General features: G+C 42.6%; 2 protein-coding genes and 1 pseudogene across 3 annotated transcripts in view; 1 reads left to right on the forward strand and 2 right to left on the reverse strand.

Annotated features, from left to right (window-relative positions):
- LOC108111772 (octopamine receptor beta-3R) overlaps nt 1-22,529 on the forward strand; it is a 39,726-nt gene extending 17,197 nt beyond the window's left edge. The window contains exons 2-9 of one of the 2 annotated variants that reach the window (XM_017221337.2): nt 11,045-11,964; nt 13,174-13,374; nt 14,480-14,755; nt 14,826-15,003; nt 15,468-17,319; nt 18,344-18,757; nt 20,776-20,884; nt 21,003-22,529. In XM_017221337.2, coding sequence (XP_017076826.2) covers nt 11,423-11,964; nt 13,174-13,374; nt 14,480-14,755; nt 14,826-15,003; nt 15,468-17,319; nt 18,344-18,757; nt 20,776-20,884; nt 21,003-21,213 — 3,783 coding nt within the window. In that variant the 5' untranslated portion in view covers nt 11,045-11,422 and the 3' untranslated portion in view covers nt 21,214-22,529. The remainder of the gene's footprint in view (nt 1-11,044; nt 11,965-13,173; nt 13,375-14,479; nt 14,756-14,825; nt 15,004-15,467; nt 17,320-18,343; nt 18,758-20,775; nt 20,885-21,002) is intronic. The other variant, XM_017221338.2, reaches the window with a different exon arrangement.
- Nucleotides 3,950-6,939, reverse strand: LOC108111773 (protein hugin). The gene is made up of 3 exons (XM_017221340.1): nt 6,696-6,939; nt 5,126-5,399; nt 3,950-4,443 (listed from the first exon to the last, which is right to left on the reverse strand). The coding sequence occupies exons 1-3, from the start codon at nt 6,777-6,779 to the stop codon at nt 4,232-4,234; spliced, it is 570 nt and encodes a 189-aa protein (XP_017076829.1). The 5' UTR covers nt 6,780-6,939; the 3' UTR covers nt 3,950-4,231.
- A 520-nt stretch (nt 22,530-23,049) lies between the features above and the next one.
- LOC108111715 lies at nt 23,050-25,416 on the reverse strand (annotated as a pseudogene).
- Between the last annotated feature and the right edge of the window lie 1,603 nt (nt 25,417-27,019).

Below are 27,019 nucleotides of genomic sequence, written 5' to 3' on the forward strand. Positions count from 1 at the left end.
TTTATTTATAACAATTTCACCAGTGAGTTCTGACAAACAACTATTCAGAATTGGTAAAAGTCAGCCGTTATGATAGTTTGATAGCCAATAAAGATTTTGATGGACGAGAAACAGCACATGTCCCACATCCACTACGACCTACTGCAGAAGAACATTGTAATAGTTTGGATAAGGGAAGACCGACTGTATAATAATGCCGGTGGGGATCAATAGGGCAGGAGGATGGGGGCCATGTCAGGGCTAGGATTTTCAAATGCCAATGTCAGTGGCACCGTCAACGGCCACGTCAAAGCCACTGCCACTGCCATTGCCAAGGGGCCCTGACGCGTATTGCCAAAAACTGGATTTTCGATTGGTTTTCGGTAGCTTTTATGCTCCCTGGTTGGTGACCTCGTCGTCCTCAGAAGGCCTCAATTGCAGTAGCAGCAGCAGCAGCAGCAGCAGCAGCAGCAGGAGCATTGTGTTTGAATGGCAGCTCTGTATGTGTCTGTGTGGTAATGTGGCTGCTGCATTTGCAATTTCTAAATTCCCGATGCCATGCAAGGGCAGCAAAAATTGCAGTGGCAACAAGAACCAGTCCATGGAAATGGCCCAAAAAAGAAACCAAAAAATAAAAGTTGCAGCTTTACTTTTCTGCAAAACTGGCGGAGGCGTCGCCCACCTGTCCGTCACCGGATTTATAGCCAAGAGCATTTCGTCCTTTCCACTCTGGCGTGACTGCATTTTGGCAGGAGAGGATTTCCCCTCCAATCCATTCCAAAACTTTTGGTATTTGTCCACGGGGCCAGAGTTTCTAGAGGACTATGTGTGTACTTTAGAAGTACAGAAATAGCAAAAGCCGTATGAAAAGTTTATCAGCCCGAAACGAAAATAGTTGGCCGAAAGTCTTCGGAAATCCCATAAATTTTGGCCAAATATTTTTTTTAAATTTCTAAGCATGAAAAGAACTTAAACAGGGAAAATTGTTGGGACTTCAATGCTAAACAAAGATTATAAGAAAACTTTTTATAATTATTTTTTGGCTGCATAGATACTTCAGAATACTGACGATGGTTTACTTTCTTAACTTGTTACTTAAATAGAACCCTTAAGTAATCATTAGATTGACTTGCAATAGAGTGTTCTTAGCAGCCAACAACCAATTGCCTGTCAATTTGCTTGACCAACTAAAAGGCAATGTAAGTAAGTTCCTGCCATATCATAGCTCACTCAAGGAAGCCGATAATCTCGAATTATCAATCACTTCGACAGGTCGGCAGCCCCTACTAATTAATATTTGATGCCAGTGTATCGATAAAGTCATTGCCATTATGCAGGTGTGCTGAAAACATCAAAGTGCCCGCAAATACAATACAGGCCACATAAATAATCTTGGCCACTTTTGTGGTCGAAACGAACACAACTTACACACAAAGCCAATTTGAAGCCTTTTTCGGCTTGGCTGAAATTTGATTAAGTGAGTGCCACACCCGCTGAAGGGGGCCAGAATGGGGCCATCAATTTAAATCAGTCGGCTGGGGCTCCATAAATAAGGTTTGCAGTTGAAGCTGAGAGCTGCCCCGGCATATTAGCAGACATTTTTAACAATTCACCTTAATGGCGGAGATCGCTTTTTGGCCAAGGTGAGTGTGCCGGACAGAGACAGGCAGACCCCTACACATAACCAGACATCCCGCTGGCTTGGCAGGAAAAAAAAAATAAATGTTTGAATCGGAATGGCGTCGTTTAATCAGGCAAAGTGATTTCTCCTTACACGCACACGCGCGTACTTAGACACAATCAACTTATCATTTCGCACATATGCATATATTTGTTGGCCAAGATAGGGCCAGAAACTTGGCTGAAGAAGAGGAGAGAGCAGAACCAAAGGGATATCCACGCCCACTGCCACGTAGACAGGAAGCCCAGCTGATGTTAATGTTAAGGTAGTTTAACCTTACGCAACGAACCGACTGTAAATCTACGCCAGCTATCATGCAAAGTTCCTGCCGATTCCCGGTCTCACTTACACTTTAAAAAATTTGAAGAAGTCTAAAGGTTCCTTTTTACACTCTTATTATAATGATAAAGCTTTCTGATGTTCATTTATGTTTTTCCTATTTGCCTTTTCAATTTTGTAATCCGCTTTTGCTTTGCTCTTGATTTGAAATTCATTTTCACTAATAACTTTTAGTTATTAAATTCATTGATATAAATTTTACAATCAACGTCAATTTTATTTGCTGATTTCATCCTGATTATGCTTTGGTTTCCATTGTTTTTAATTACAAATTTATTTGCAATACCAGGTTATTGAAAGTTGGTCAAAACTCGAAAACAAAGGAAATTGAAACCGTTGAAGTATATTAAGTCAGTTTATAGGTTCACGTATGACTAACCATGTTGAATAATAATAACAATATGGTTTACCATTTGGCTTGTACGTGACCGCGAATAAGCGGATGCCTGAATGATGAATGAACATGCTTAATAAATTTACTGAATCGGGAATGGCCTGAATGAGAAGTAATATCTATATGGTATACAATTCGATTAAAGTTTTTCTTTAATAAGTGTTAAACTACAAATTTTCTTACCTTTTTTAAAAGATATATGGATTTTTTCAGAGTGGTTTTCTGTTTTCACCGAGCCTTCATGTGCGTGTCTGGCCTGCGACTCTTCTTCCTCGCTTGCTCTTTTTTTGGTTTATTCTTCCCCAGAGGTGGAGATAAATTTATTACCATTTTGCAGTTATAATGTTTCAATATCTTCTTCGGGGCGGGGCAATCCGGAGGCCTGGCCTGTGTGCCCATTATCGCAATTTAAGCACGATTCAGACGGATATATGTATCCGCTGCTTAGAGGAGCTGTTCCTTCGATTGCCTTCGGTTACGTGATGTACGATCCATCCCAGGATGCATGAGGGCCTTAATCCTTCGACTGGGGCCTGCCAATACCAAATGGTTAATTTCCAGCGTTTCCTCAACCACCTGGGGTCAATAATTGGAGTTGGCATAAACTAGGATTGTGGATCATGGCTACTGAAGCGGATGGGAGCATGCCTGGTTAGGCCAACTAATTGGCATGTGGCACGTTCCTAATGAGTTGCGAAAACTTCCAGCTGCCGAGGCTGCTGCGAAAAACAGCTGCGTCAGCGTCAGAGTTAGAGCAATGCGAATGGAATTAAATGACTTTTCGTTTTAATTTATTATAAGATTTGAGCATTAAGCGGAGTGTTAGATGCAAAATAATATAATTAAAAGGAAAGTGCTGTTTTCAGAATAATAACTTTTGTTGTTTCTGATTTTTAATGATCATTTATGCTGATTTATTTCTATTCTTCAGAAGAAGTTTTTGCAATAAGCCCGAGACTTATAACGACCACAAACAAGTTTCATTTTATTTAAAGCAAATAACTTCTTTCTTCTCAATAAAAGCCTTTCATTGAAAATTTAAGTCCTTGGTAAACGAGTATAAATTGAAATTAAAGTTTTCAACTGAGGAAATATTCATAAAATGGTTACCGTATCGGTTTTCATTGCCAACGCCGCACAATATTTTCATGCTTCATCAGGCCGAATAAAGCCAGCAGCCAGCTTTTGGGTGGCCCAAAATTGTGGCCGAGGATTTTTTTAGTGTGGCAATGTTGCTACCGAGATATTTTATCAGCCAACACGCATAGCGAAATGCGAACAACGAACTGCAGTTGCCATGGCCAGCATTCGGATGCGAATTTGTGGCAACTGTGTGCAGTTGTTGGCCGCATTTTTCCAATTTACGCGCCCTATCAGTGACTATGAAATTTTCATTAATTTCACTAGGAAATAACATATTTTATATTGCCAAAATGAAACCTTAGCAAAGCCAAGAGATCAACGGCGATGGTCGACGTAAATGAAATTGCCATGTTTATTTAATTCCCAGCTCATTTGGGATGCAAATTCGTCGCATCGTCGCGAGTAAACAAAACTTTTTGGGGGCTGCAATTTATTCAAATAAATAATAAATATATGTACTATATATACACATCATTAGTTCCTCTCAAAAACAGGGTTATAGCGCTGGTAACTAGTAGTCATTCACTATGCATATGTGGATTATTTTTGCGTCGCGTCGAATTCAGCTGGCCATTAATGTTCTGGGGGGTTGGGGGTTTTTAAGTTAGCTCGAGGGCCAGTCGCCTGGCCTCAACCTTGTCCTGGGTTCGTCCTCCGTCCGGTTCGGTGGCATGTCCTTGCGTCCTTGTCGTGACTCAATCGCCGCCGCACACTTGAGCACGTTTGCCCAGGCGTGGCTTGAACGGCACCGATTTCTTAACCATGCGCTGCCTGAACTGGCCACCAATGGCCTCCTCTCCACCCGCCATTTCCGACGCTCCCTCGCTGTCCAGGAGTCGCCAGGAGTCAATGCTGCGGCCAAGGCGTGGCGTTCGCACGCGATATGCGGGTTCGCCATTGCTCTGCACTGTCCACATAGATGGGTGGGTAAGAGTAGAAAATTTGAACAAATTGGTAGTATAAGTTTATAGATGAATTTACAACATTAAAGATGATTTTTAGAAGATTTTTTATGTAAGAGCAAGAAAATATTCAGGAAAAATAAGATTCAAGCTCAAATTGCACTAGTTTAAAATATAACGACAATTATTTCTAAATAATCCTCAAGTAATTAGCAATCATTAACACAACAAAAGCATAAAGTGTGAATTATAATAGTAAACCTGATACTCCAATAAGTATGCAACGAAATATTTTATACGTTTGCCTAAGATTATTTGTAGGAACATCAACAGCCTTAAAAGCTTTCTGCAAAAGCAAATTCCATAATTTTAATAATATCTGGACTTTACGTAAAATGAATACTAATAATAAAACATACCACAATGTAAATAAATATGGCAAATGACATGAATATTATATGCTTGCCATGCAAGATTTTCGCATTATGTTTTTCTCTCTGCAGAAATGGGGAAAAGCTTATGTATAAAGTATGCCAAAGTAATCGAGATGGTGGCGTGAAATGTGAACGTGATTCGGAATCCAATTAGAAGGCTTCCACCGGATATTTCTTTCACATTGCAGCACGCGTCCATCTCTCTATACTCAATGTTGCGTATACGCAGTGTGATCCCCGTAGGCGAACTTACGCTGTCGCAGCTTCTGCAGAATCAGGTAATAGGCCAGTGGTGGCATGCTATCCAAATCAAATTCTTGGCCCTGTTGCGGTACGGCGGCCAACGGCACCGTGGCACTCGCCTTCTGGGCCAGGCTATTCTCCTCCAGCTCGTCAATGATGTCAGTCAGCTCTTTGTAGTCGCCCATGGCGCGTTTTTGGCGCGCTTCAAGGGAAGTTGATGATGATGTTGATCCTCTGGCAGAGCCTGCGTTGATGTGATTTCCCAAATCCAGTTTGCTCGTGCCCTGCACAAATAAAGTGCCACAAAAGCAAAGCACAAAAAACCAGAACACGAGAGGTATGAAAAAAGGAGCTAAATATTTGAGATATTTCCTTGGAGGATGTTTTTTTATATTTTTTCTCCTCTTTTTTTTTTTTTTTTTTGAGGGTTCCCAGGCTGCCAAACTGTCGACACGTGTTAAGTTATTTTTATGCCGCCTATTTATGCTCATACTCGTACGTGAGCTGCACACTCACAACCCGTCTGATGATTGTATGTGTGCCTGTGGGTGTTAGTATGTGTGGGTGTCTGTGAATGTGCGAGTCAAGCACTTTATTGTTTCAATTTACAGCCTGGAAGAGCAGCGTGTGCCGCTTGATTAGACAACTCAATGTAGATTGAAATGCCAACACCTGAAATCGGCTTGTAAATCGCACTTCGCCCATAAACGCTCACACTAAGCGGGTATCTGTCTGCATGGGCGTATACTTGATATTAAACCTTCATTTGGCACAGCACTCAAGATTACACACAACAGAAATACCAAAAAAATTCTTTAACATATCTTTTTGAAGTTAAAGGACTGAAGTCTATTAGGAAATTTAATTTATTATATTAATTTATATTCATAATTTTGTTTGAGATGTTTTTTACGTTTCAAATATCGATATTTTTTAGTACAAAAGTTAGTCAAATCAATCTTAATATTAACCATTGTTCTCACTGCAGAATTTAATTCAACAAATTTGACCTTTAGCATAGATATTTAACCCAAATTGGGCAAAAGCAATATTAGCAAAAAGCAAACACAGCACCACAAATACCAAATGCTATGAACTGTGATGAGCTTGATACAATTTTAATCTATTGATTAATTAAGGCCTATTCGATTGCATTAAATTTTCACCACGAAATACTACAAAACACTAAGATCAAGCTATTTTAATTAGTGGTAAGAATTAGTTACGCAACACGTATACGCACTGTGGCTGCCCATGTATCCCGAATTTTAATTGGATGCGAATCGATTGCCTGCTGGCAACCAAAAAAAAACAAGAGAAAATTCCAGCATCTGCAACCTAATTGGTAGCATTTCAAATGCCGTTGACAGGGGGAAATGAGTATGCCAGAAAATGCAGCAGAAAAAACTTTTTGCACCGAATTTCCGCTTATAAAATTCAAGAGCGCTGGCAGTCGTTGGAAATTATCACGCTAAGTTGGCGAACTTGTGCCTGGGCAAATAACACTAATTAAGTGGCGCTTGTTTGGCCAACACTGCCACCCCAAAACACAGCACCTTTTCAGGACACCAGAGACTCACCTGCAAGGACTTTGCCTGACTGCAAACGAGGACGTAACAGGAAGCCGCGATTAGCAGCAGTGTGCAATAACTGGGACCACACATAACTGGCTATTTGGACTGTGTTCTGTGTGTACGGTCTTTTCTGGCTTTTACGAGTGGCGAGTGGCGAGTGGCCTCCTAGGACAGGACACTCCGGAAGCGCTGGACCTATTACTACTCTACTATAACTGGCGTATGGGACCACGTTGCGCTTTGGGACCGCTTTAGGGGACAACTGATGCCGAAAGCCTGGCAATCCGCAAGTTTTATAGCCAAATGCAAACGGCCCCATGTGAGCTTGATTAGGTCCCTGATGGACAGGCGCTAAGTGATTTGTTATGCACTCTAATGCCGCCTAAAGACAGCCCGCTGGTCAGTGTAAACAAGCGAATCAAACGGCAAATCCCAAACGGAAGTGCCAATTTGTCGCACACAGAGCGAGTGTTAAGCGGGACACACTGACTGGCATTCAAATTGGAAAGCTAATTGTAAAGCTTCCAGTCAGAGAAAAAATGTTCAGAAAATATTTTAAAAATTATTTTATAATCACATTACTTTTACACTTGGAATATGTTAAGCTTATGGACCAGCTTTCTCAGCAATATCCTGCATGTCAAATGAATGAAAGGATACTTAAATGACTGGAGTGGGCATTCATCGATAAGCCTTGAAATGTTTTATTATAGCGGCTTAATGAAAATATTTAACGCTTGCTTTCTGATAAGTGACATATCGTTTCACAGCCAGAAGGTAGACAATATTTTATAGTGGTTACAAGTTGTATGACATGAATCAAAATGAAATCTTCTTTAATTTTGCACAAATGAGGCATCAATTACCTTTATTATTCATTTATTATTGTTTTCAGGAGGCATTCATTTATGCCACCTTCTTATCAAATTTATTATTAACAAAAAATACGGCGCAGGAAAGGTGTCAATGAAAAGTAGAGTTGTTTTGGTAATGCGACTGCGTTTTTAAAGCGATAACGAACGAATGTTGAGATGAGCCGAGAGATCAGCGACTCGCCTTCACTTATCTCAGCTTATCTGCATCCAAACAGATAATTCTGCACTTACATTGTTGTTGTCAGTGATGCTGTCCAAGCAGCAAAAAGTGATTTTAATTTTAACTAAGTGAATGCTCCCGACAAATACAAAGATCTAAGGGTCAGAGACAGCAGTTAAGCAACAGCTATAAGCTGAGAATTATAATTACTAATATTGTCTGTTCTCTTTTTGAAACTAAAATCTCATTCAAGTGAGGACTTAAAGTAAAGTAAAAGATTATTCCTGCAAGCCATTTCTATAAACACTTTTAGCTGAAAGAAATCTTATAATATTTTTCGCTGTGCACCCAAGCGGAACCTGGGGCCATCCTGTTTAATGGAAATCAAAGCGCGTGTAAAGTCCGTCACGCCCCAGAAGGCGAGAGCATTTGGGCCAACGCCCACGGAGGATGCCAATGCCAATGCCGTTGACGCTGCCAATCGATCAATCTTATTTAAATGTTGACAGTTGTCTTCTCAATATTCCCAATATATTCCGACTTGGGGCCTGTTTTGCGCATGGGGAAAGGCTTGGTGTTCCCATAGCTTCACTGCTGGCTTATTTAAATGCCATTCGTGAGCCGCATTAGGTTCAATTTGTTGGCCAAACAGCTTGCACACCTGGGCTGACAAGAAGCTCCGGTCTTACTCCCTCCCTGACTGCCTTCCTGACGACTGCCTGTCAGCAGGCATTTAAAATCAGTTTCAGCGGACTCCGAATCCGACTCCGATTGTCGACTGTCAACTGAGAATGGGTCAGCAAGGCAGTATAATCAAATTCCTTATACGGCCAGAATGATATAAGCTACATTCACTTGGCCGAGTTTCGATAACAGCAGGCTGCAAATCACCAGGATTTTCAATTAACTAAACTTTGGCCCCTGTTCGGACATCAACAATCCATCAATCGAGTGTTTTTTTCTAGATGCTGCATCTGTTGCAGCTACTGGTCGAGTGTTTATTTGTGCCACTAATTTACACAAACATGACCCGGACACGACCCACAGACGAACTCGACCTGACGACCCCCAGCTGGCATTTATTTATTTAGTAACTCTATGTACGTGGTGCGACCTCTTTTTCCTAGCAAGAGCCAGCTCTGAAGGATTTATCTATTTGCCAACTGCTGAAAATGTATCCTTGAAAAATAAAAATAAACAACCATAAAGTTGCAAGAAAAAAAAAAAGTAATTTGACAAAACCGAAAGTGAGGGATTACCTAACACAGCAGTTTCCCCAGCAATCTATCAACAGATTTGGCAAAGTAACTAATTGGAGAGAAAAACTGCAAGAAAGTAACCTTACCTATCCATTATTGTATATATTAAAGAGTTTATTTTGCATTAAAAGTATACAAATTACAGCACACGAGCTAGAAGTTTTCGCAATAGCTAATTGCTGTTGGGCTTATCCCCAGTACAGAATGTGCTACAATGTGCTATTTAATTAATTGTACACATAGTAAAAACATAAAATGAGAGTACAATTTATTTCCGTAAATAGAAAATGTTTTGCAATCCCTGTGCTGAAATTCTCGTCCGTCAAGCTAAGCCCTATGGCATCCTGCCCCATATAGCTCACACTGACTGAAGGATTTAAACTGAATTAAATAGGATTAAATGTAGCCACAAAGAAAAACAAAATAGTTACTAATTGAGTCAATGCCATTGGAAAACTGAGTTATATTTTGAATACTTATTTTCATCTGTCAACTTCAGCTGAAAACAGATGGTTGTTCAGTTATCAGTTAGCCAGGTCCAGGAGGAAGCTGAAGCCAGAGGACATTCAATAAGTTACTGGCTTTCCGAGTGTTTGCCTTTCGAATTTGCCACTGGATCAATTATTTGCTCTTGCTCGCTTTATCAGTTTGCTAATGCTCCGGCGGAGGAGTTAAGTCCTCAAATGGCGCGGCAGCTAATGCCCCCCAACGTCCTTCGGCCGGGCTCAGGATGGCTAAGGGATTTAATTGAATTAGTCGTGTCCTGTGCGCGCGGCGCTTTGAAGTTTGCACTTTGCACCCCGCCTACTCGACCTGAGGGCAACGAGGATACACAGGACTCCAGTCCTGTGGGCAGGACCCGGCGCATTTTCCATTGACCCAGGATCCACGGAACGGGCCATGTTGACGTTTGCGCTTAGGCGGAACCCGAGTGCCGGAAGGGCAGAGGCTTTGTAAACTTTCCGCGATGGCAATAATTAAGCCAAATAGAGTGGGAGGGAGTGGGTGAGTGGGCCAGAAGGACTTTAGCAGTCAAGCGACCAATAAATAATGGCTTGTGAAATTTATAAGCCAAAGAAGATAGAGCGCACTGATGTGGTCTAAATCCGAGCATTAAAACATTTAGTTGCCAATCGAGAAAGAGAAGATGACCCCGGTGGATTGGTTGAACAAGTGGAAGTCGACAGCTCAAGGACAGACCAAGGAGCTGCAATGCAATCAATTTGCCAAGGCTATCCGTAGATAAAGAAGTAAAAAAAACCTTAAAAATATTAAAATCAAAACTCTGAAGGATATGGGATAGACAGACAAACTACTACTAGTATATCTGCACAAGTGGAACGAAAAACGTATAGCTAGCGATTTATGTGAGAGTGCCAAGGCCAGAGATTCAGCTTCAATTCAATGTAGAGACTTTAGTCTAAGCTTGTTTTTAGCTTCACCCTGATGATGTGCTAGCTTTTAAACGGCCAAATTGAGTCGCAAAAAGCTTGAAATAATATAAACTTAAAGATTAGTCGAGATTATGACGAGTCTTTTGTTTTACTTTTAGCCAGTGCAAAAGGATTTACAGTGTTCCATTGTGCAGAGGCGTGAGCCACCATGGAAACTTTACCCACTAGCTGCGAAGATAATCTCGCTTTAATCTCGCTTTTAAACGCAACAACTTGTCTATATAGCATTCTCCACAAGTGTCAGCACTTGACAGTACTGCTGTCGCTGGGGATATATAGAAATGCAGATGCATGCCAAGCGCTCACACTGCGTATACGCAATATATATTTCTGTTACGTTTAATGTAGGGAAGAGAAAAGAGAAAGTTGAAGTGGTTGAAATCCAACGACGGACAACTGACAGTCCTCTATGGGGAGAGCAAATATAGGATATAGGTTTTTCGTATGTTGCCCGGGCAAATCGATAGGCAATGGAGGTTTATAGCCCCTGAATTTTGTATATGCACATAAGAACTCCCCATCGCATTCTCATTTTAGCAATTTCATGCAGTTTCACAGCCTCACACTTTCCGATTATTTCATAAATTATTTATTTATTCATTTGCAGTTCCCGTGACGCCGACTGTTGCGCGCTTGAGTGCCGAAACGAATCGAATCCGAAGCTCGAGTTTCGACTTTTTGCCATTGCCAACCAGCTCCAATACGGCGATCCGAATGGAAAAAACGACCTGTAGAGGATTGGGAAATGGAGTGGAGGAGAAAGGTCGTAGCTTTAAGCAAATACTCGAAACACAGTGGAGCAAGATTGGCAACCAGGATGATGACGACGAACTTCGTCAGCCTTGTTTGCATTGCAGATTGCAATTACTCGCGTTTTAAGTTACGCACAGCAACCGAGGCAAAGATAAACCACAAGAACAGTGAAAAAGCATTAAAGAAAGAACTTGAATGAGCTGCGTTTCAATCACGGTGCGAAATTGAAGAGATGTCAGGGGTTAACGTCGCTGACCTTTTGGCCACGACAATGACATTGCCCATAACAGCCACATCAGCGACATCAACAACAGCAGCAGCAGCAGCAGCAGCAACATTCGTTGCAGTTAGTGCCACAACAGTGAAATCAGCCACCAACAGCAACAGCAGCGGCAGTCAGCTGCAATCTGCAACATTAACAAGCCACATTTCCACAGCAGCAACAGCTGCAACGACGACGACCAGTTTGCCTATAACATCACAATTTGTGGATGCCTCGTTGACTTCGCTATCATTAACAGCCACATCGTCAGCCTCCTATTCGTCCTTTTCCCCATCCTCAGAGTCCCCATTCGAATTTCTAGCGACAGTTGGGCCAAACATAACAGGCAATGCCAGCGAGATTGTCGTGGAGAATCAGGAAGAGTTGGAGGAGAGCTGGCTGGATCTATCACTGCTGCTGTTCAAAGGATTCATCTTCTCGTCAATTATCCTGGCCGCTGTCCTGGGAAATGCGTTGGTCATCATTTCAGTGCAGCGCAATCGAAAACTGAGGTAAGTTTATATCCCTCACCTGGATCACCCAGTTTTAATTGACGGTCATTGCCGCAAGGGGCAGGATAACAATGCAAACGGCAAACACAGTGCGGGTCAGAGGTAAAGGATAAATGCGAATGCGAATCCTTTTTGTGTCAGCGTAATAAATGTAATTTAAATGAGCGACAAGTGGAATAATAAAGCACGAAACGAAGTTAAATGCGACACACAAGCCCATCGCTGCCATGACAGCGCCACGATGACAGGACGCCCTAGAGTGCAGTGCAAATAAGTGTAGCATACAATTGAGCGCAGGGCTCGAAAAACCGCCCACCTCCTCCCTTGACTACCACGCCCCCTCGAGCACCGCCCCCACGGCAGCCGTTTAATGTTGCGCAACGTTTATGCCATCTGCAACGTGGGTAGATGTTGATTAAAGACTTTATTATCCTGCAAAAGCAGCTGAAAGTGCTCAGATTATCCTTAACTACCTTATTATAGAACGTAACCGGTTGCAATATAGGATCGCGTTAAGATATTACAATATAGAGAAGTACATAAATGTTATAAAAGCAACACATATAAGAAGCGTAAAGAGTTATTACTTGAAAGTATCATTTTTATATGCCGAGCTTAAGTGCAGCATTTAGATTATCTTGTTTAATATTGAGCAACAGGAGAAATAAAAATATGTAGGTTTTCTACAAAATAATATGAACTAAACATTGCTTAAATAACTCTTCTCCTTTTAATACCTATTCCAAGTTTCATAATAATTCTCTAAAATTAATTAATGTTTAAGAGAGCAAAAGTGCTTTTCTCTTCTCATAAAACTCCCTTTAATGCAACATTTACCCTGAAGAAAAGATAATAACTTCACATGACAGTGGCTTCCAGCTGAAGGTGGCAGCTGCCTAGTCAGTCGAATGACTTATGACAGCCAAGGAAATTGCTGCATACCAGGTGGTGACCTGGTGGCTCAAAGAGCGGAAATGGAAATGGAAAGCAGTGCAATGTTTAGCCAACAGAATAGAACAGAGCGGAAGGGAAGTCAAAGCCATAGCCAAACAGCTAAATCCACCGGACTCAGCACGTATGATGAATGCCATATGCCATTTCGTTTGTCGTGGTCTCTCTGTGAGGAGTGGTTAGAAGTCCGAAAGCCGGATCCAAATCCCACCCAGAATTCAACACTCACAAATTCCTTGGGTTTTGTTTCGTTCGCAGGGTGATAACCAATTACTTTGTTGTGTCGCTGGCTATGGCCGACATGTTGGTGGCCCTCTGTGCGATGACATTCAACGCCTCCGTGGAACTGTCCGGCGGAAAGTGGATGTTCGGACCGTTCATGTGCAACGTGTACAACAGCCTGGATGTTTACTTTTCCACAGCGAGCATACTGCATCTGTGTTGCATATCGGTGGACAGGTGAGTGCCCATTTATGTCACCATCTATATTAAACGGTTTAAAGTCTATTATGGCTGGGTGCGGCAGGAAGCCACATTTAAATCGACCATAAAACCATTAATCTTGACCAGATGCTGGCGCCCTCAAAATCACTTTCAATACCATTGCCCGGCGCATTGCCAAGAAGAAACAATTAATTACTGTGAAAGGCGCGCACATCAAAAGCAAACATTAGGGGCCTCCGCCCGTATGATGAATGCGGCCCAAATGATTTGCAGCTGGTCGAAACTTGGCCGTTCTCTCTATATATCCCCACCCATTCATATCCTTACCCATCCTCAACTCCACCAAGCTGTTAATTGGGCGCCATTCCTACTCAGAAAGCTCCGACAGCTGCGATTTTCGGGCTGACCAACAACAATGGCGAAGAGAATGGCGGATGGTCAATGGACATTGGCATGGGCCCTTTGTCTGTTTTAATTAATTTGTGTTTCGCTCACCTTTCGATGGTCCGAAAAAGATACCGAAAACAAAGGAAAATACAACCAGACCAATCGAAATTAGAAAATTAATGATGACCCTCAAGGGGAATGCTGCTAAACTAATAAATCTATCATTTATACAACACAAATTCTAGTCTCTGGAATATGTAATATTAATCAAAAATATATACTCTTTTGTGCCAAAAAGTATTATTAAATATTAATAAAAAGAAGGCATTCTTAGTTATTATTAAATAACAATTCAGTTTGTAAAAATTCATTCAGAGAAAAGTTAAAGCACAGAATGGAAACTTTATTTCTTTCACACTTTCAATGTTAACTGTTTTAAATTGAGAACAGAAGGCATTAATTTAGTCTGTCAATAATTATTGTTAATAACTAAAAGTAATTCTCTTAAATAGCACTTATCCAAAGATTAAATGCAATAGCTTTTTGATAGTTTAATAAATCGATTCCTTGGCATGGCAACCTGAGTACCGAAACACAATTATCCAGCCAGCCAAAGAGCGGCTGAAAGCCACCTGGTGCTTTTGTGGGTAGTGGCCCTGTCCGCAATTCATTTCCATTAATAAAGATGTCCCTCCTCCTCATGCTCCTCTCTTTTTCACCGCCTGTTTAACAGATACTACGCCATTGTGCGTCCGCTGGAGTATCCATTGAATATGACACACAAAACGGTTTGCTTCATGCTCGCCAATGTATGGATCCTGCCCGCCCTCATATCCTTCACGCCCATCTTCCTGGGCTGGTACACCACTGAAGAGCATCTGCGGGAGGTGTCGCTGCATCCGGACCAGTGCTCGTTTGTGGTCAACAAGGCCTACGCCCTCATCTCCAGCTCGGTGAGCTTCTGGATACCGGGCATCGTCATGCTGGTGATGTACTGGCGCATCTTTAAGTGAGTTGGGCCCCGGTCGAAGTTGATGGCTTGCTAAATTGCTCTGGTCTGTTCTCTGTGGTTTTTCCAGGGAGGCGATACGTCAGCGCAAGGCCCTCAGTCGCACCAGCTCCAACATCCTGCTGAACAGCGTCCACATGGGCCACACCCAGCAGCCCACCAACCTGAGCTATCTGCATCCCAGCGACTGTGATCTGAACGTGGCCTCTGCTCGCGAGGAGACACACAGTGCTCTTAGCAACTTGGAGGTGAGTTTGCAAAGTGGGAGGAAGCCTAGTTTGCTAATGAAAATCAGTGTTGCTAGTTTGATGGAGCAATAAAATTATATTGCATATAAATTGTTGGATATTAGTAGCTTAAATCTACTTAACTAAGATTGGATAATATAATTTGGTAAACTTATTTAATATTTGAATGCGCTTTTTGTGCATTTCCTTGATTTGCATATAAAAGGAAATATTTTCTTTCTAATTCACAAACGTTTTGTAAGAAAATCTTAAAAAGAAAAAGAGGAAGATAAACCCCCGAGGCCAACACTGACATCCAGACTCAAAGACCTTTTTCATCTTTAATAAAAGGATGCAGAGCGATTAGATTAGATGCTAGAGGGGCAGTACTCTATTCTAGAGTTTTTTCTTTGTGGTCCTGCGTAATTGATGCGCTGTCAGGACTCCCTATTGTATGCATGTGTGTGATTGCCTTTTACCCACAGGACATGCTGCAACCGGCCACCGACGAGGACGACGACAGGGACGAGTGCGATGAACTGCGTGTCCCGTCACCACCACCAAGACGTCTCAGCCGCAGCAGCATCGATCTGCGGGACTTGGAGCAAGAGCGGTACGAGAAGGTCACGCATACGGACAGCGCCCCCTCGATGATGGCCCTGCAGCAGCAGCAGCCGTCCCACAACCAGCTGCAGCCACCGGCGCCAGTGTTCAATCCACAGATATGGACGGAAGGCAAGATGATCCCGTCCAAGGAGATAGATAAGGACCAGAGCCATCCCTCTGCTCCGCAACAACAACTCAGCCTAACCAGCGGCAGTGGGAACAGTGAACCGGAACCGGAGTCCACAGCCTATCGGGTCTTCGGTCTCAACAGCGATGAGAGCGAGGGTAACGACCTGTACGACACCCATCTGCCGCTGGCCGAGGACAACAAGGAGCTGAAGCGCCTGATCGAAGATAACTATCTGTACTTCAAGCGGCAAACGGGTGGCACCATCATCAGTGGGCCAGGGGGTGGAAAGTATGCCGCACTCAGCGAAACGGATTTTATCCGCCTAAAAGCAGGTGCAGCAGCCTGCGGGAGGAAGGCATTCGCCTCCAGCGACTCGGAGTTCCTGCGCACCATCAGCGAATCCCGGGCAACGCCGGAACAACCACTGCCTGGTAAGGAGAAGGGCTTCAACATTCTCTCCCTGTTGGCCAAGACGAAGCGTTCGAGCACCGAGTGCTTTGCCTTGGAAAAGAAACGTCATCAGGCCAACTCTGAGGGATCCAGCTTCTTCCGACGTTCCCGGAACCGGAAATTGTCGCACAGCTACAACGGATGCGGCGGTGGCAAGGAACGCAAACTTGAGCGACGCCAGCGGCAGCACAGCGATACGGATTCCACGCCCAACAAGCCGGACATCCTGCTGGACATTAATGTGCTTAGCGAGCAGACCGGTGCCAGTGTGATCCAGCAGTTCAGTGATGGAGTTCAGCTGATTGACTTTAGCGAGGTGAAGACTCCGCCGGAGAGGATTCGCAGCGACGACGAGCTGGCCCAGCTGGCTGATTGTTTCGGGGAATCCCCCCAGCAGCCAGCTACGCCACCGCCATCGTTGTCGCCGCCAGAATTGCCGGAACCGAGTGGCTTGCTCATCACCAGCAGCTCGGAGCTGGCCGAGATTTTTCGATCGCTAAGCTTTCCACTGGGCCGACCAGCCGGCGCTCCACAGCGCCTAAGCACGCTGAGTGACCAGGTGTGCGCCAACTATTTGATGTCCCCACCGAACACACCGGCTCCACCGGCCATTTCCGTGGCCAATGGAGCTGCCATGGAATCTTCCTCCTCGAACGCGCAATCGGCGTCCATCAATGTGTACTTCCTGTCGCCGCCGCCGCATGCCGCCGGACCTGGGTATACGCCCAGTGACGCCTCCACCGTGTCCCTAGATGTGGTGACCACTTTGCCAATGCCCGTCCCTGTACCGCAGCCAAATCCCCAAATGCCCTCGCAGCCGAACATATCACCCAAGCCGGAGATCATACTCGATTCCACGCTGTCGCCAGTTGAAGGATGTGGCGATGAGCACCGGGATGTCACGTCGCCACTGTTCAAGCGCAAAGATAGCGCCGGCGATGCGGACGTGAGCGTTTCCGGCGGACTGGGTGGGGGAGGCGCTGGCCGCCAAGGACGTTGCAGCATCCTGGCTGGCTACGATGGCATCCAGACTGTTCGCAAGCGACAGGCGTCCGTGGTGACCTACGACGTGAATGTCATCAACTTCTCGCAGGAGAACAGTGACAGTCGCAGCTACATCCCCATGGGCCGCGTCTCCACCAGTTCAGCAAGTGAGTAGTCCGGTTATTGTGTAGACTGTTAAATTCGTGCCTGGATTAAGTAGCTCTTTTAGGACAATTTATTTCTGCCTTTTCGAAATTCGCTCTCTTTTTGTCAATTTCCCACTGGAAGTTCAAGAGATTCAAATGTTTTCTAAAATTATTACAAAATTCTTTTTTTTAATTTACTTATGAGCTAAAGAAGAATTGTTTAATATCTTTTTGATTTATGTCTTTGGTTTTTATGTACTCGTGTAGCCAAGCTAAATGTTAAAATATCCAAAAAAAAAAACAATAAAACTAAAATAAAATACATATAATGACAATATAGACATAGATGGAAAAATTGTTACTGATAGAAAGCATAATGTTGTGGAAAACCCATCAACATATGTTCATCAAAGTTGAATCTTACAAAAAGAAGCGCGAATTTCTTAAATACAGAGAGTACTTTACTATAGAGCCTATAAACTTGCATTGAAAAAGTTAAACAAAATACTTCAAAAAGTATCTTTAGCTAATTCCTAATGGAATCTTAGTTGATTAGCTTAACATAGAATAGTGCCAGCTTATAGTTAGTTGCACCTGCAAACGAAGACAGAAAGGGACGACCTACTTGAAGAGATAGGAACCCGATGATAGAGTCCTGAAACCCCTCCTATTCGATCCCGATCCTTTGCGTTTGCCGGTGCATGGCAAGCACGTCTGCATGTGATCTTGAAGAGCATCTGAAGAGTGTGCCCAAAACTAAATACGTATATACATATAGAGTGTCCTGTTCTGTCCTGTGAAATACCTATTGTACATTGTCTACTACTCGTCTCTATCTGTCTCTCTTTATCTCTCTATCTATATCTCTTCCACGCCATTTCGTTGTGTGTTGTATGTGTATATATGTAAAATCAAATCACCAAATTATGTCCAACCAAAAAACAAACTTCTACTCCAAAAAACCAACTCCAACCAAAACAAACAAAAATCCTGAAAATGCGGTGGCCAAATTAAAAATCGAAAAACGAAACCAATCAACAAGCAGAGCACGAATTTTCCAATAAATCCTCGCTGATCCGACGCGGCGGCATCTGCATCTTTGTGGATGAGGAGGAGGCGGAGATCATTGAGCAGCGGCCACGTGGTATCACCTTTGCCGCGGTGCCCAGTCCGCTGCCCAAGTGTCCGCTCTGCGGCGCCGACATCAGCAGCACCACAACCACCACCGCAAACGCCGGCACCACAATCGACAACACTGAAACCACCAATGCAAGTGCAAGTGCTAGTAGTAAACGTAGTATTCACGAGCCAACTCCAGATCTTGGCCAGGGGTCCAGGTCGAGGTCAAGTTCCACTCGCTTCTGGCACAAACGAACGGCGGCGGTCACAGCATGTTGGCAGCAGAGCAAGAACCGGAAGCGCCTCCACAAAACCGGATGCAGTCACTGTGGTGCAACCGGTGAGTCTTGTCGTATCCCCTCCTCTCCTCCCCAATGCCTTTCTCTCTCTTTTTCCTGCTATCTCTGTGTCTCTGACTCTGTCTTTTTGCTTGTCTCAGCTTCAGCACCTGCCTCATTCACTCACTCTTCTCTCCCACTATCAAAGTCAATCATTCGACTTTCCATAATCCAGAATTTATATAGCTTCATTGGCATTTCATACTTTAATCCATTTCATTTCAACCTCAGCCGTTATTTTTTGTTTTGGCATCGAAACGTAATACATCATCTTATTATCACAGCTTAACCATGTCCTGCACATATCAAATCAAAATCAAAAATATTTGTTTTCCATATATTAATCTGAGGTTTTCTTTTTCAAAATCAAGGATTAATAATATAAAGTTAAAACATGGGCTTGCCTTTAAATTATCTTAATTAAAAAAGCACTTTAAACTATATAGTCATATATAATGACTCAAATCTTCATGAATTCAAAACCTAATCGCCACTCAGGTGATAACCAAACTCGACTTAAATATATATCAGAAATAAATGCTAAGTGATACCCAAGAGCTTCCCCAGTTTTCAAAGCCCTCAGTAAATGATATCCAACTTGAGTGGCAAATCCCCACAAAAATGCCAGTTTTAGGCACCTTCTTATCTGGATACCCAGCTAACCAGCTTTGGCAACTAAATCCGGAGGGTCATACCAACAGCCCAACAGCCCAACCAACCATCCAGTCAAACCTCATGTTTCCTCCAGCTCCTCCACTCGCTGCCCTCATGCTGTACATAATTGCTTCCGTTTGCACGTGCGTTTGCTTTGCTTTATTGCGCCTCCTCACTGCCTTTCGTTTTGCATTATGATTTCACCTGGTTCTGGCCACCTCCGAGTGGCATTCATCAGGGGATCCAGGTAGCCTAACCGGCTGGATGGGCGAACTTCGATGGGGGTTTGTCCGCTGCTTCCTGTTGCTCACTGTCTGTCTGATTTGTGTTTCTTCCTGCACTCCAGTGATGTTTATGTTTATGTTTGGGCGGGTGGATTGGCTGGATACGGAGGGACGGGGAGATGTATGTCTTTGTGATAACAAGTGTCCTGTGTAAATATTTTCAATTGTTTGCCTCGTTTTTATTACTTTTCCCGCACACGCACATGCCACCACAGAGCACCAAGATACAACACATGTTGGCCTTTCCAGCCAGTTTAATGACAGTTGCTGCAAGGTGGGCGAAGGGGGCGGGGCCGGACAGGGTGAAATGCCATCGATACTCAACAACATGCAACAACTAAAGTATTTCTAATGTCAAAGCTAAACATACCAGGATACAACCCGTCTCACACACGGCGTATACGCAACATGCCGACATCCTTTCTCTCTTACAATAAAACGTACATAAACACAAGTTTTTTTTCATTATTACACTCAGAAAATAAAAATAGGTATAGGGAATTAGAAGATATAGACAATTATATATTATTTAAAAAAGTTTGATAAGTTTAAATCGTCAAAGACGTATATTGTTTAGCCATATATTTATTGAGCTTCTTGTCAGAACCAGATACGCGTTACTTGTTATCTAAACTTAAAAGTTGTGAAATTTTAAAAATTGTTAATTTCAAAAGAAAGTTAATAATACTCTTTAAAATCGGTCCTTATCTACTCTTTTACTGTTTAGAAATAAGATACAATTTCTATCTTAAACGGGCACATCTTACATTTACATAAAACTTTCAAGAGGTAGACCTAAAATTTCAAAAAATTAAGCTCAACAATTTTTTAAATTTCTTAATAATAAGTCAATTTTTTATATAAGTGTACCCACACACACACACACATACATAAAACTGAACCAGAAAACTGTCAATTGCAATGGCTTAACAAGAACTTGACTCTGGCCAAAGTCCCAAAGACTGGGTCGCAACCGAGACGAATCGAGTCGATTCGAAGCGAATAGAATCGAATCGAATTGAACTTAATCAGCCAATTGCCTTCTTTCATTTCGGTCCTAAACTCTTTATCTGCCCCCACAGGCGGTTCCGTGCGTCCGGCCAAAGGATGGAAGGCCGAACACAAGGCCGCCCGCACTCTTGGCATCATCATGGGCGTATTTCTGCTCTGCTGGCTGCCCTTCTTTCTGTGGTAAGTGGTAGGCCGTAAACGGTAATCCGTAATCCGTAATCCGGTGGGCCGACGTTTTCTGGTGGCTCATCCTCATATGATTCTCACTCAACGTTTTCTTCTTCTTCACCCCATCCAGGTATGTCATCACATCGCTATGCGGACCAGCATGTCCCTGCCCCGATGTGCTGGTGGTGGTTTTATTCTGGATCGGTTACTTCAACTCCACACTAAATCCGCTTATATACGCCTACTTTAATCGCGATTTCCGCGAGGCATTCCGCAATACTCTGGAGTGTGTGCTACCATGTCTGGAGAAACGAAATCCATACAACGCCTACTACGTCTAGACCGGATAGCGACTGCATCCCGTCAGCCCAACACATCCCAACCCTTCGATACGGAACAATGCCCCTATAAGTGATATTTAATACTTGAGTGAATCGTTATATACCAAGAGAAGAAAAAACAAAAACAAAGCAAAGAAAAACAAGAGCTACGGCGAAGAACCAGGAGCATTCGTGCAAGGATCTAGAGCTGGAGAAAATCCTTGGAGCTAAGCAATACTCAATGTGTGTTTATGTATACGTGTACATTTTCATTTAAGCAACGATAGGGAATTTAAATTAAAGTTGTGTTCTGAGCCCGCCAAGCAGCGGTTGCAGGGACAATGCTGCCCCCCAGGAACTATACTATCCATATATAAGTGTTGTTCTGTCCAACTAAACAGGAGATATACGTAAAAACTATACATATGGACGAGGAAAAAAAAAACAAAATTAGAAATCGCGCGACTCTATGCATATAGAAAAATCTAAATTATAAAAGAAATGTTGTCAAATGAAACATAAGGTATCTTCGGCTAGTCGAAGATGAAACACTTTTTCCATAGATTATAAAGTCACAAAATTGTTAAAACATTTGTCTGAGAAAGTTAATTACTTTGTATTAGTTTTGAAAACTAACTGAATATATTTCAGAATATGAGTTAAGAAAACAATAGTTGTGGAAAATCTCTTCTTTTCATAAATAATAGGGCAAAGTATTATTATGTTTAAAATCATTTTTAAGATCTTGAAGATTAAAACTCAGAGGGCTTTTTCAAGAACACAAAATCATGGAGAAAGTGCAGTGCCATAATCTTACCTATAGTTTTAAGTATCATATTTAACCTAGAAAACTAGAAAACCAAATCTACATAATCGAGTTAAATGAAATTGAAAATTATAAATTACGCAATCGAAATTATGTGAAGAAAAGAAAACAGTAGAAAGTGAAAGAGAATTGTGTAGGTGGACGTTATGAATTTTCAAGCAGAAAGACAATCTACCAATGAGTAAACAAGAATGAACTATGAACAACCAAAATTGGCAAGGTGTAGGTAAAATCCGCTATTCGCTGCAAAATCGATTCACTTATTTCAATTTAGTTAGTTGGATTCCCCCCTCTCTCCTGAGTTGCGACGACTTTTGTGATAGTAAAGGAAATTGATTGTATTTCTAGTTGAATTGGTTTGCGTTGAGTAAATGTAATGCATCCCGTCTAAGAATCTGTAGGATGCACAATGTATGTATATGCGTGTGTCTAAGTATGTAAGGCCATGTATCGCTATGTATTTCAATGTACTTGCTGAACTAAACTATTGCAAATTAAAGTGTGAAACTAATGTGTTTTAAATGCAGAAATGAATGTACTTACCTGTAATGGTTATGTATATGTGATGAACAAGGACTAATGACGGGGCTCAGATTCAATTCATTATAGCGCATTTTCGCCCATCATTCCTGAAATGAATTTCTAACTTTTTCTGAAATACAGAAAAAAAATCAGAAAGCATTTAATTTAATTGGCTCATTAATACAGAAATTTCGATTATAAAATATCTTCCTTTCTTCTGATAATTATCATTGACTACATTTGTTTTTTTACGCTTTCATTTGACTTATAATTATTTTCAAAATGGAAACAATCTTGATTGTAAGATTTGAACAGACCAGTTTCGACCTGACCTCACGTAATTTGATTTGTGATGAGATTTCATTCCTAATCCTTCTAAGGAATGCCATTATCAACGTTATATCAATAAATTTAAAAAGATATTGTTCACCGATTATAACGTTAATTCCTTGCATTTGGAATCAAAAAAAAAAAACGGAACTGCAGTAGCTCCATTAAAACGCTTGGAATCTCTTTAACACATCAAATATGATTTTTATTTTTTTGATTTTTAAATAAATATAAATTTTATATAAACCTAAATAAGCGTATACGAATTTGTAGCTAACTTAATACTATAATTCTACAGTTAAAACTATTTACATTTTCCTTGAGAATGGCAATCAAATAATTTGTATCACGTTTTAAAACTTATGCTGGGAATGCATCCTTTTGTAAGTCTCTTTGGCTTTAGTCGACCTCCTCGACAGTCGGTCCCTGAGTAGCCGCCGAAACCTCCAGCCTGCTGGCCGCAGTTAGCTCCAGGACCACCAGTGGCTCCCGCTCCCTGCTGGTGCATCTTTGTCATGATGGGAGAGCAGTGGCGGGTGAGCTCCTCCAGCTTGTGGTCGAACTCCTCCTTCTCGGCGGTTGTATTGCTGTCCAGCCACCGAATAGTGTCGTTGCACTTATCCAAGATAGAGTTCTTGTCGGCATCTTCCAGTTTGCCAGCGGGGGCCTGCTCCACAGCCTGCTTTACATTGAAAACGTAGCTCTCCAGAGCATTTCTAGAAGTGATGCGCTGGCGCTGCTTCTCGTCCTCGTCAGCGTATTTCTCAGCTTCGTTCACCATGCGATCAATTTCGGCCTGTGAGAGTCGTCCCTTGTCGTTCTTGATCGTAATGTTCTTGGCTTTTCCAGTGCTCATCTCCTTAGCGGCAACGTTCAAGATTCCATTTGCGTCCATGTCGAAGGTAACCTCTATTTGGGGCACACCCCTTGGAGCTGGTGGAATGCCAGACAGATCAAAAGTTCCCAGTGCGTTGTTATCCTTGGTCAACGCACGTTCGCCTTCATATACTTGAATGGAGACTCCGGGCTGGTTATCCGAGTACGTTGAGAACGTCTTGGTCTGCTTGCAAGGTATCCGGCAGTTGCGCTCGATCAGCTTGGTCATGACCCCGCCAGCGGTCTCAATTCCCAGTGAGAGTGGAGCCACGTCCACCAGCAGCACATCTTGAATTTTGCCACTTTGGTCTCCAGTAAGGATAGCGGCCTGGACTGCGGCTCCGTAGGCCACTGCCTCGTCAGGATTGATGGAAAGGTTCAGGCTCTTTCCGTTGAAGTACTGTTGCAACAGGCTCTGCACCTTGGGGATGCGCGTCGACCCGCCGACTAGCACGATGTCATGGATCTGTCCCTTATCCATCCTGGCGTCAGTAAGGGCCTTCTCCACGGGCTGCAGGGTGTTGCGGAAGAGGTCCGCGCACAGCTCCTCGAATCTGGCACGGCTCACCTTAGTGTAGAAATCGTGACCTTCAAACAATGCGTCGATCTCGATGGTGGCCTCTGTGCTGGACGAAAGTGTGCGCTTGGCCCGCTCGGCAGCCGTCCTTAGGCGTCGCAGGGCACGAGGGTTGGAGCGCAGATCCTTCTTGTACTTGCGCTTGAACTCATCCGCCAGGTGGGTCACCAGTCGGTTGTCAAAGTCCTCGCCACCAAGATGAGTGTCTCCAGCGGTGGAACGCACCTCAAAAAGCGATCCCTCGTCGATGGTCAGGATGGAGACGTCGAAAGTGCCGCCTCCCAGATCGAAAATTAGCACATTGCGCTCTCCCTTGAGATTCTTGTCCAGCCCGTAGGCTAGTGCCGCCGCTGTGGGCTCGTTGATGATGCGGAGCACATTTAGGCCGGCGATGTGACCAGCGTCCTTGGTGGCCTGGCGCTGGGAATCGTTGAAGTAGGCAGGCACCGTGATGACAGCGTCCGTGATACTCTCGCCCAAATAAGCCTCTGCCGTCTCCTTCATCTTGGCCAGCACCATCGAGCTGATTTCCTCAGGGGCAAATCTCTTGGCCTCGCCCTTAAACTCCACTCCGATCTTGGGCTTTCCGCCGTCACTTACTACTTTGAAGGGCCAGTGTTTCATGTCCTCCGCGATTTTGGGATCATCATACTTGCGACCGATGAGGCGCTTGGCGTCGAACACGGTGTTCCTGGGATTCATGGCCACCTGATTCTTGGCGGGGTCGCCGATAAGGCGTTCCGAGTCTGTGAAGGCTACGTAAGACGGAGTGGTGCGGTTGCCCTGATCGTTGGCGATGATCTCCACCTTTCCGTGTTGGTAGACACCCACGCAGGAGAACGTGGTGCCCAGATCGATTCCAATAGCTGGCATTTTGTGTGTTTCTTCTTACTTGGCAATTAATAGTTTGATGTTTCTAACTTGTTCCTCTTTACTTCAGTAATAACTTCTTGATAAATAGCAGTTATTTTACTTAATTCACTTTAACTTATTACTCTGTTGCAGAATATTTAGCTTTCCAGCTGCGCTTGGTTTGCTTAGCTTATGCTTAGCGATGTGTTCAGTTTGCTTGTTTGATTTCAATTGACGCTAAGAGAACCGAGCGGCTGTATTTATACCCAGCCGCTCTCTTCGCGAACATTCGAGACTTGCTCTCTGGAAGCATCGAGAACTGTATACGGCGACGTAGCGGGCAATAGCGCAGAGAGAGAACCGGTCATTTAAGAGAGGGTAAATAACAATTGGTGTTGCACTGGCAAATTCTCGACTTTTCCCTGGGTCAAAAAACAGACCTACCCCAACAAATGCTATTTGTTTGGGTTTCTGGAAAATTCGGCATATTTTGTTTACTTTGTATAAAAAGACTTCGAGAAAAAATATATTTATTTAATTTGGGGGCCATGCAAAAAACAAGAATATATTCAATGTAAACTAAAAAAATTTAGGCATTATAAAGAATGTCCAAGTACAAACATGCAGTACATACCAAATTTTGGGTTGTTTCTGCCACTCTTCTATTAGAGCCACCTTTAGCCTTTGTTTTTATTGCGCGTTTTTTAACGCGCCTATCCAGCTCTTCCCACAAATTCTCAATGGGATTGAGGTCTGGTGATTGAGGAGGATGCGGCAGAGTATGTTGGACGTTATGTGCGATCCACATACGCACATCATAAGCCGTATGCTTTGGGTCATTATCATGCTGAAATGAGAGTGATGGTGGCAATTTCAACTTTTCGGCACTTTGTTCTAAATTTCTTTTTAAAATATCTAAATAATATTTTTTGTCCATGATGCCTTCTATAAACTCCAGTTCGCCGACCCCTGAAGCGGACATACAGCCTCACACAACAATAATTACTAATAATTTTAGGTCATAAAAAATTACTTTTTTGTTTTATTAAGGAAATTATCTAGTATTTAAGTTTAAACTTGTTATTTTTATTTTTCAAATATATGTTCGAAATGTATATCTTTCATTTGATATATTACATTTCAATTTCCGTTACGTATTTCTCGATATATTAAGGAATAAACTTGCAACTAATGGGTGTACGAATAAATGTATGTATGTATGTATGTAGCTTCATTTGAACATACATATGTACATATGTATGTATGATAAGATTCGTATGGGGTATCTTTAGTACAATTTTTTCTTTGAGAGGCAGTACGTTTGTTCGCCAACCTTCAGCTTACAATCACCTCCATTGATCCCTAATTTTCAGCGCGATATAAAACGTAACCGACTTTACTGGAAACGGAAAACCTTTTTAAAATTAAAATGCGGTGAAGTACATAGATAAGCTAAGTGACCTCACAAATTAATTAGATTTTCATTACCAATAAAAATAAGGAAATATTAAGGAATAACAAAAACAATTTCTTGGCAGTGTCAAACAAGATTTAAGTTAAGTTAAGTAAGTTTTAGTTTTCGTTTTTTATTCGCTCCCATTGCAATATTTTGTGCCCTCCAAATTAAATAAATATATTTTTCCTAGAAGTCTTTTATATAAAGTAAACAAAATATGTCGAATTTTCCAGAAACCCAAACAAATAGCATTTGTTGCGGTAGGTCTGTTTTTTGACCCAGGGAAAAGTCGAGAATTTGCCAGTGCAACACCAATTGTTATTTACCCTCTCTTAAATGACCGGTTCTCTCTCTCTCTTGTCCGCTACCTCGCCGTATACAGTTCTCG

Source organism: Drosophila eugracilis, unplaced genomic scaffold (genome assembly GCF_018153835.1).
Source record: "Drosophila eugracilis isolate 14026-0451.02 unplaced genomic scaffold, ASM1815383v1 contig_415, whole genome shotgun sequence".
NCBI classification, from domain to species: Eukaryota; Metazoa; Arthropoda; class Insecta; order Diptera; family Drosophilidae; genus Drosophila; species Drosophila eugracilis.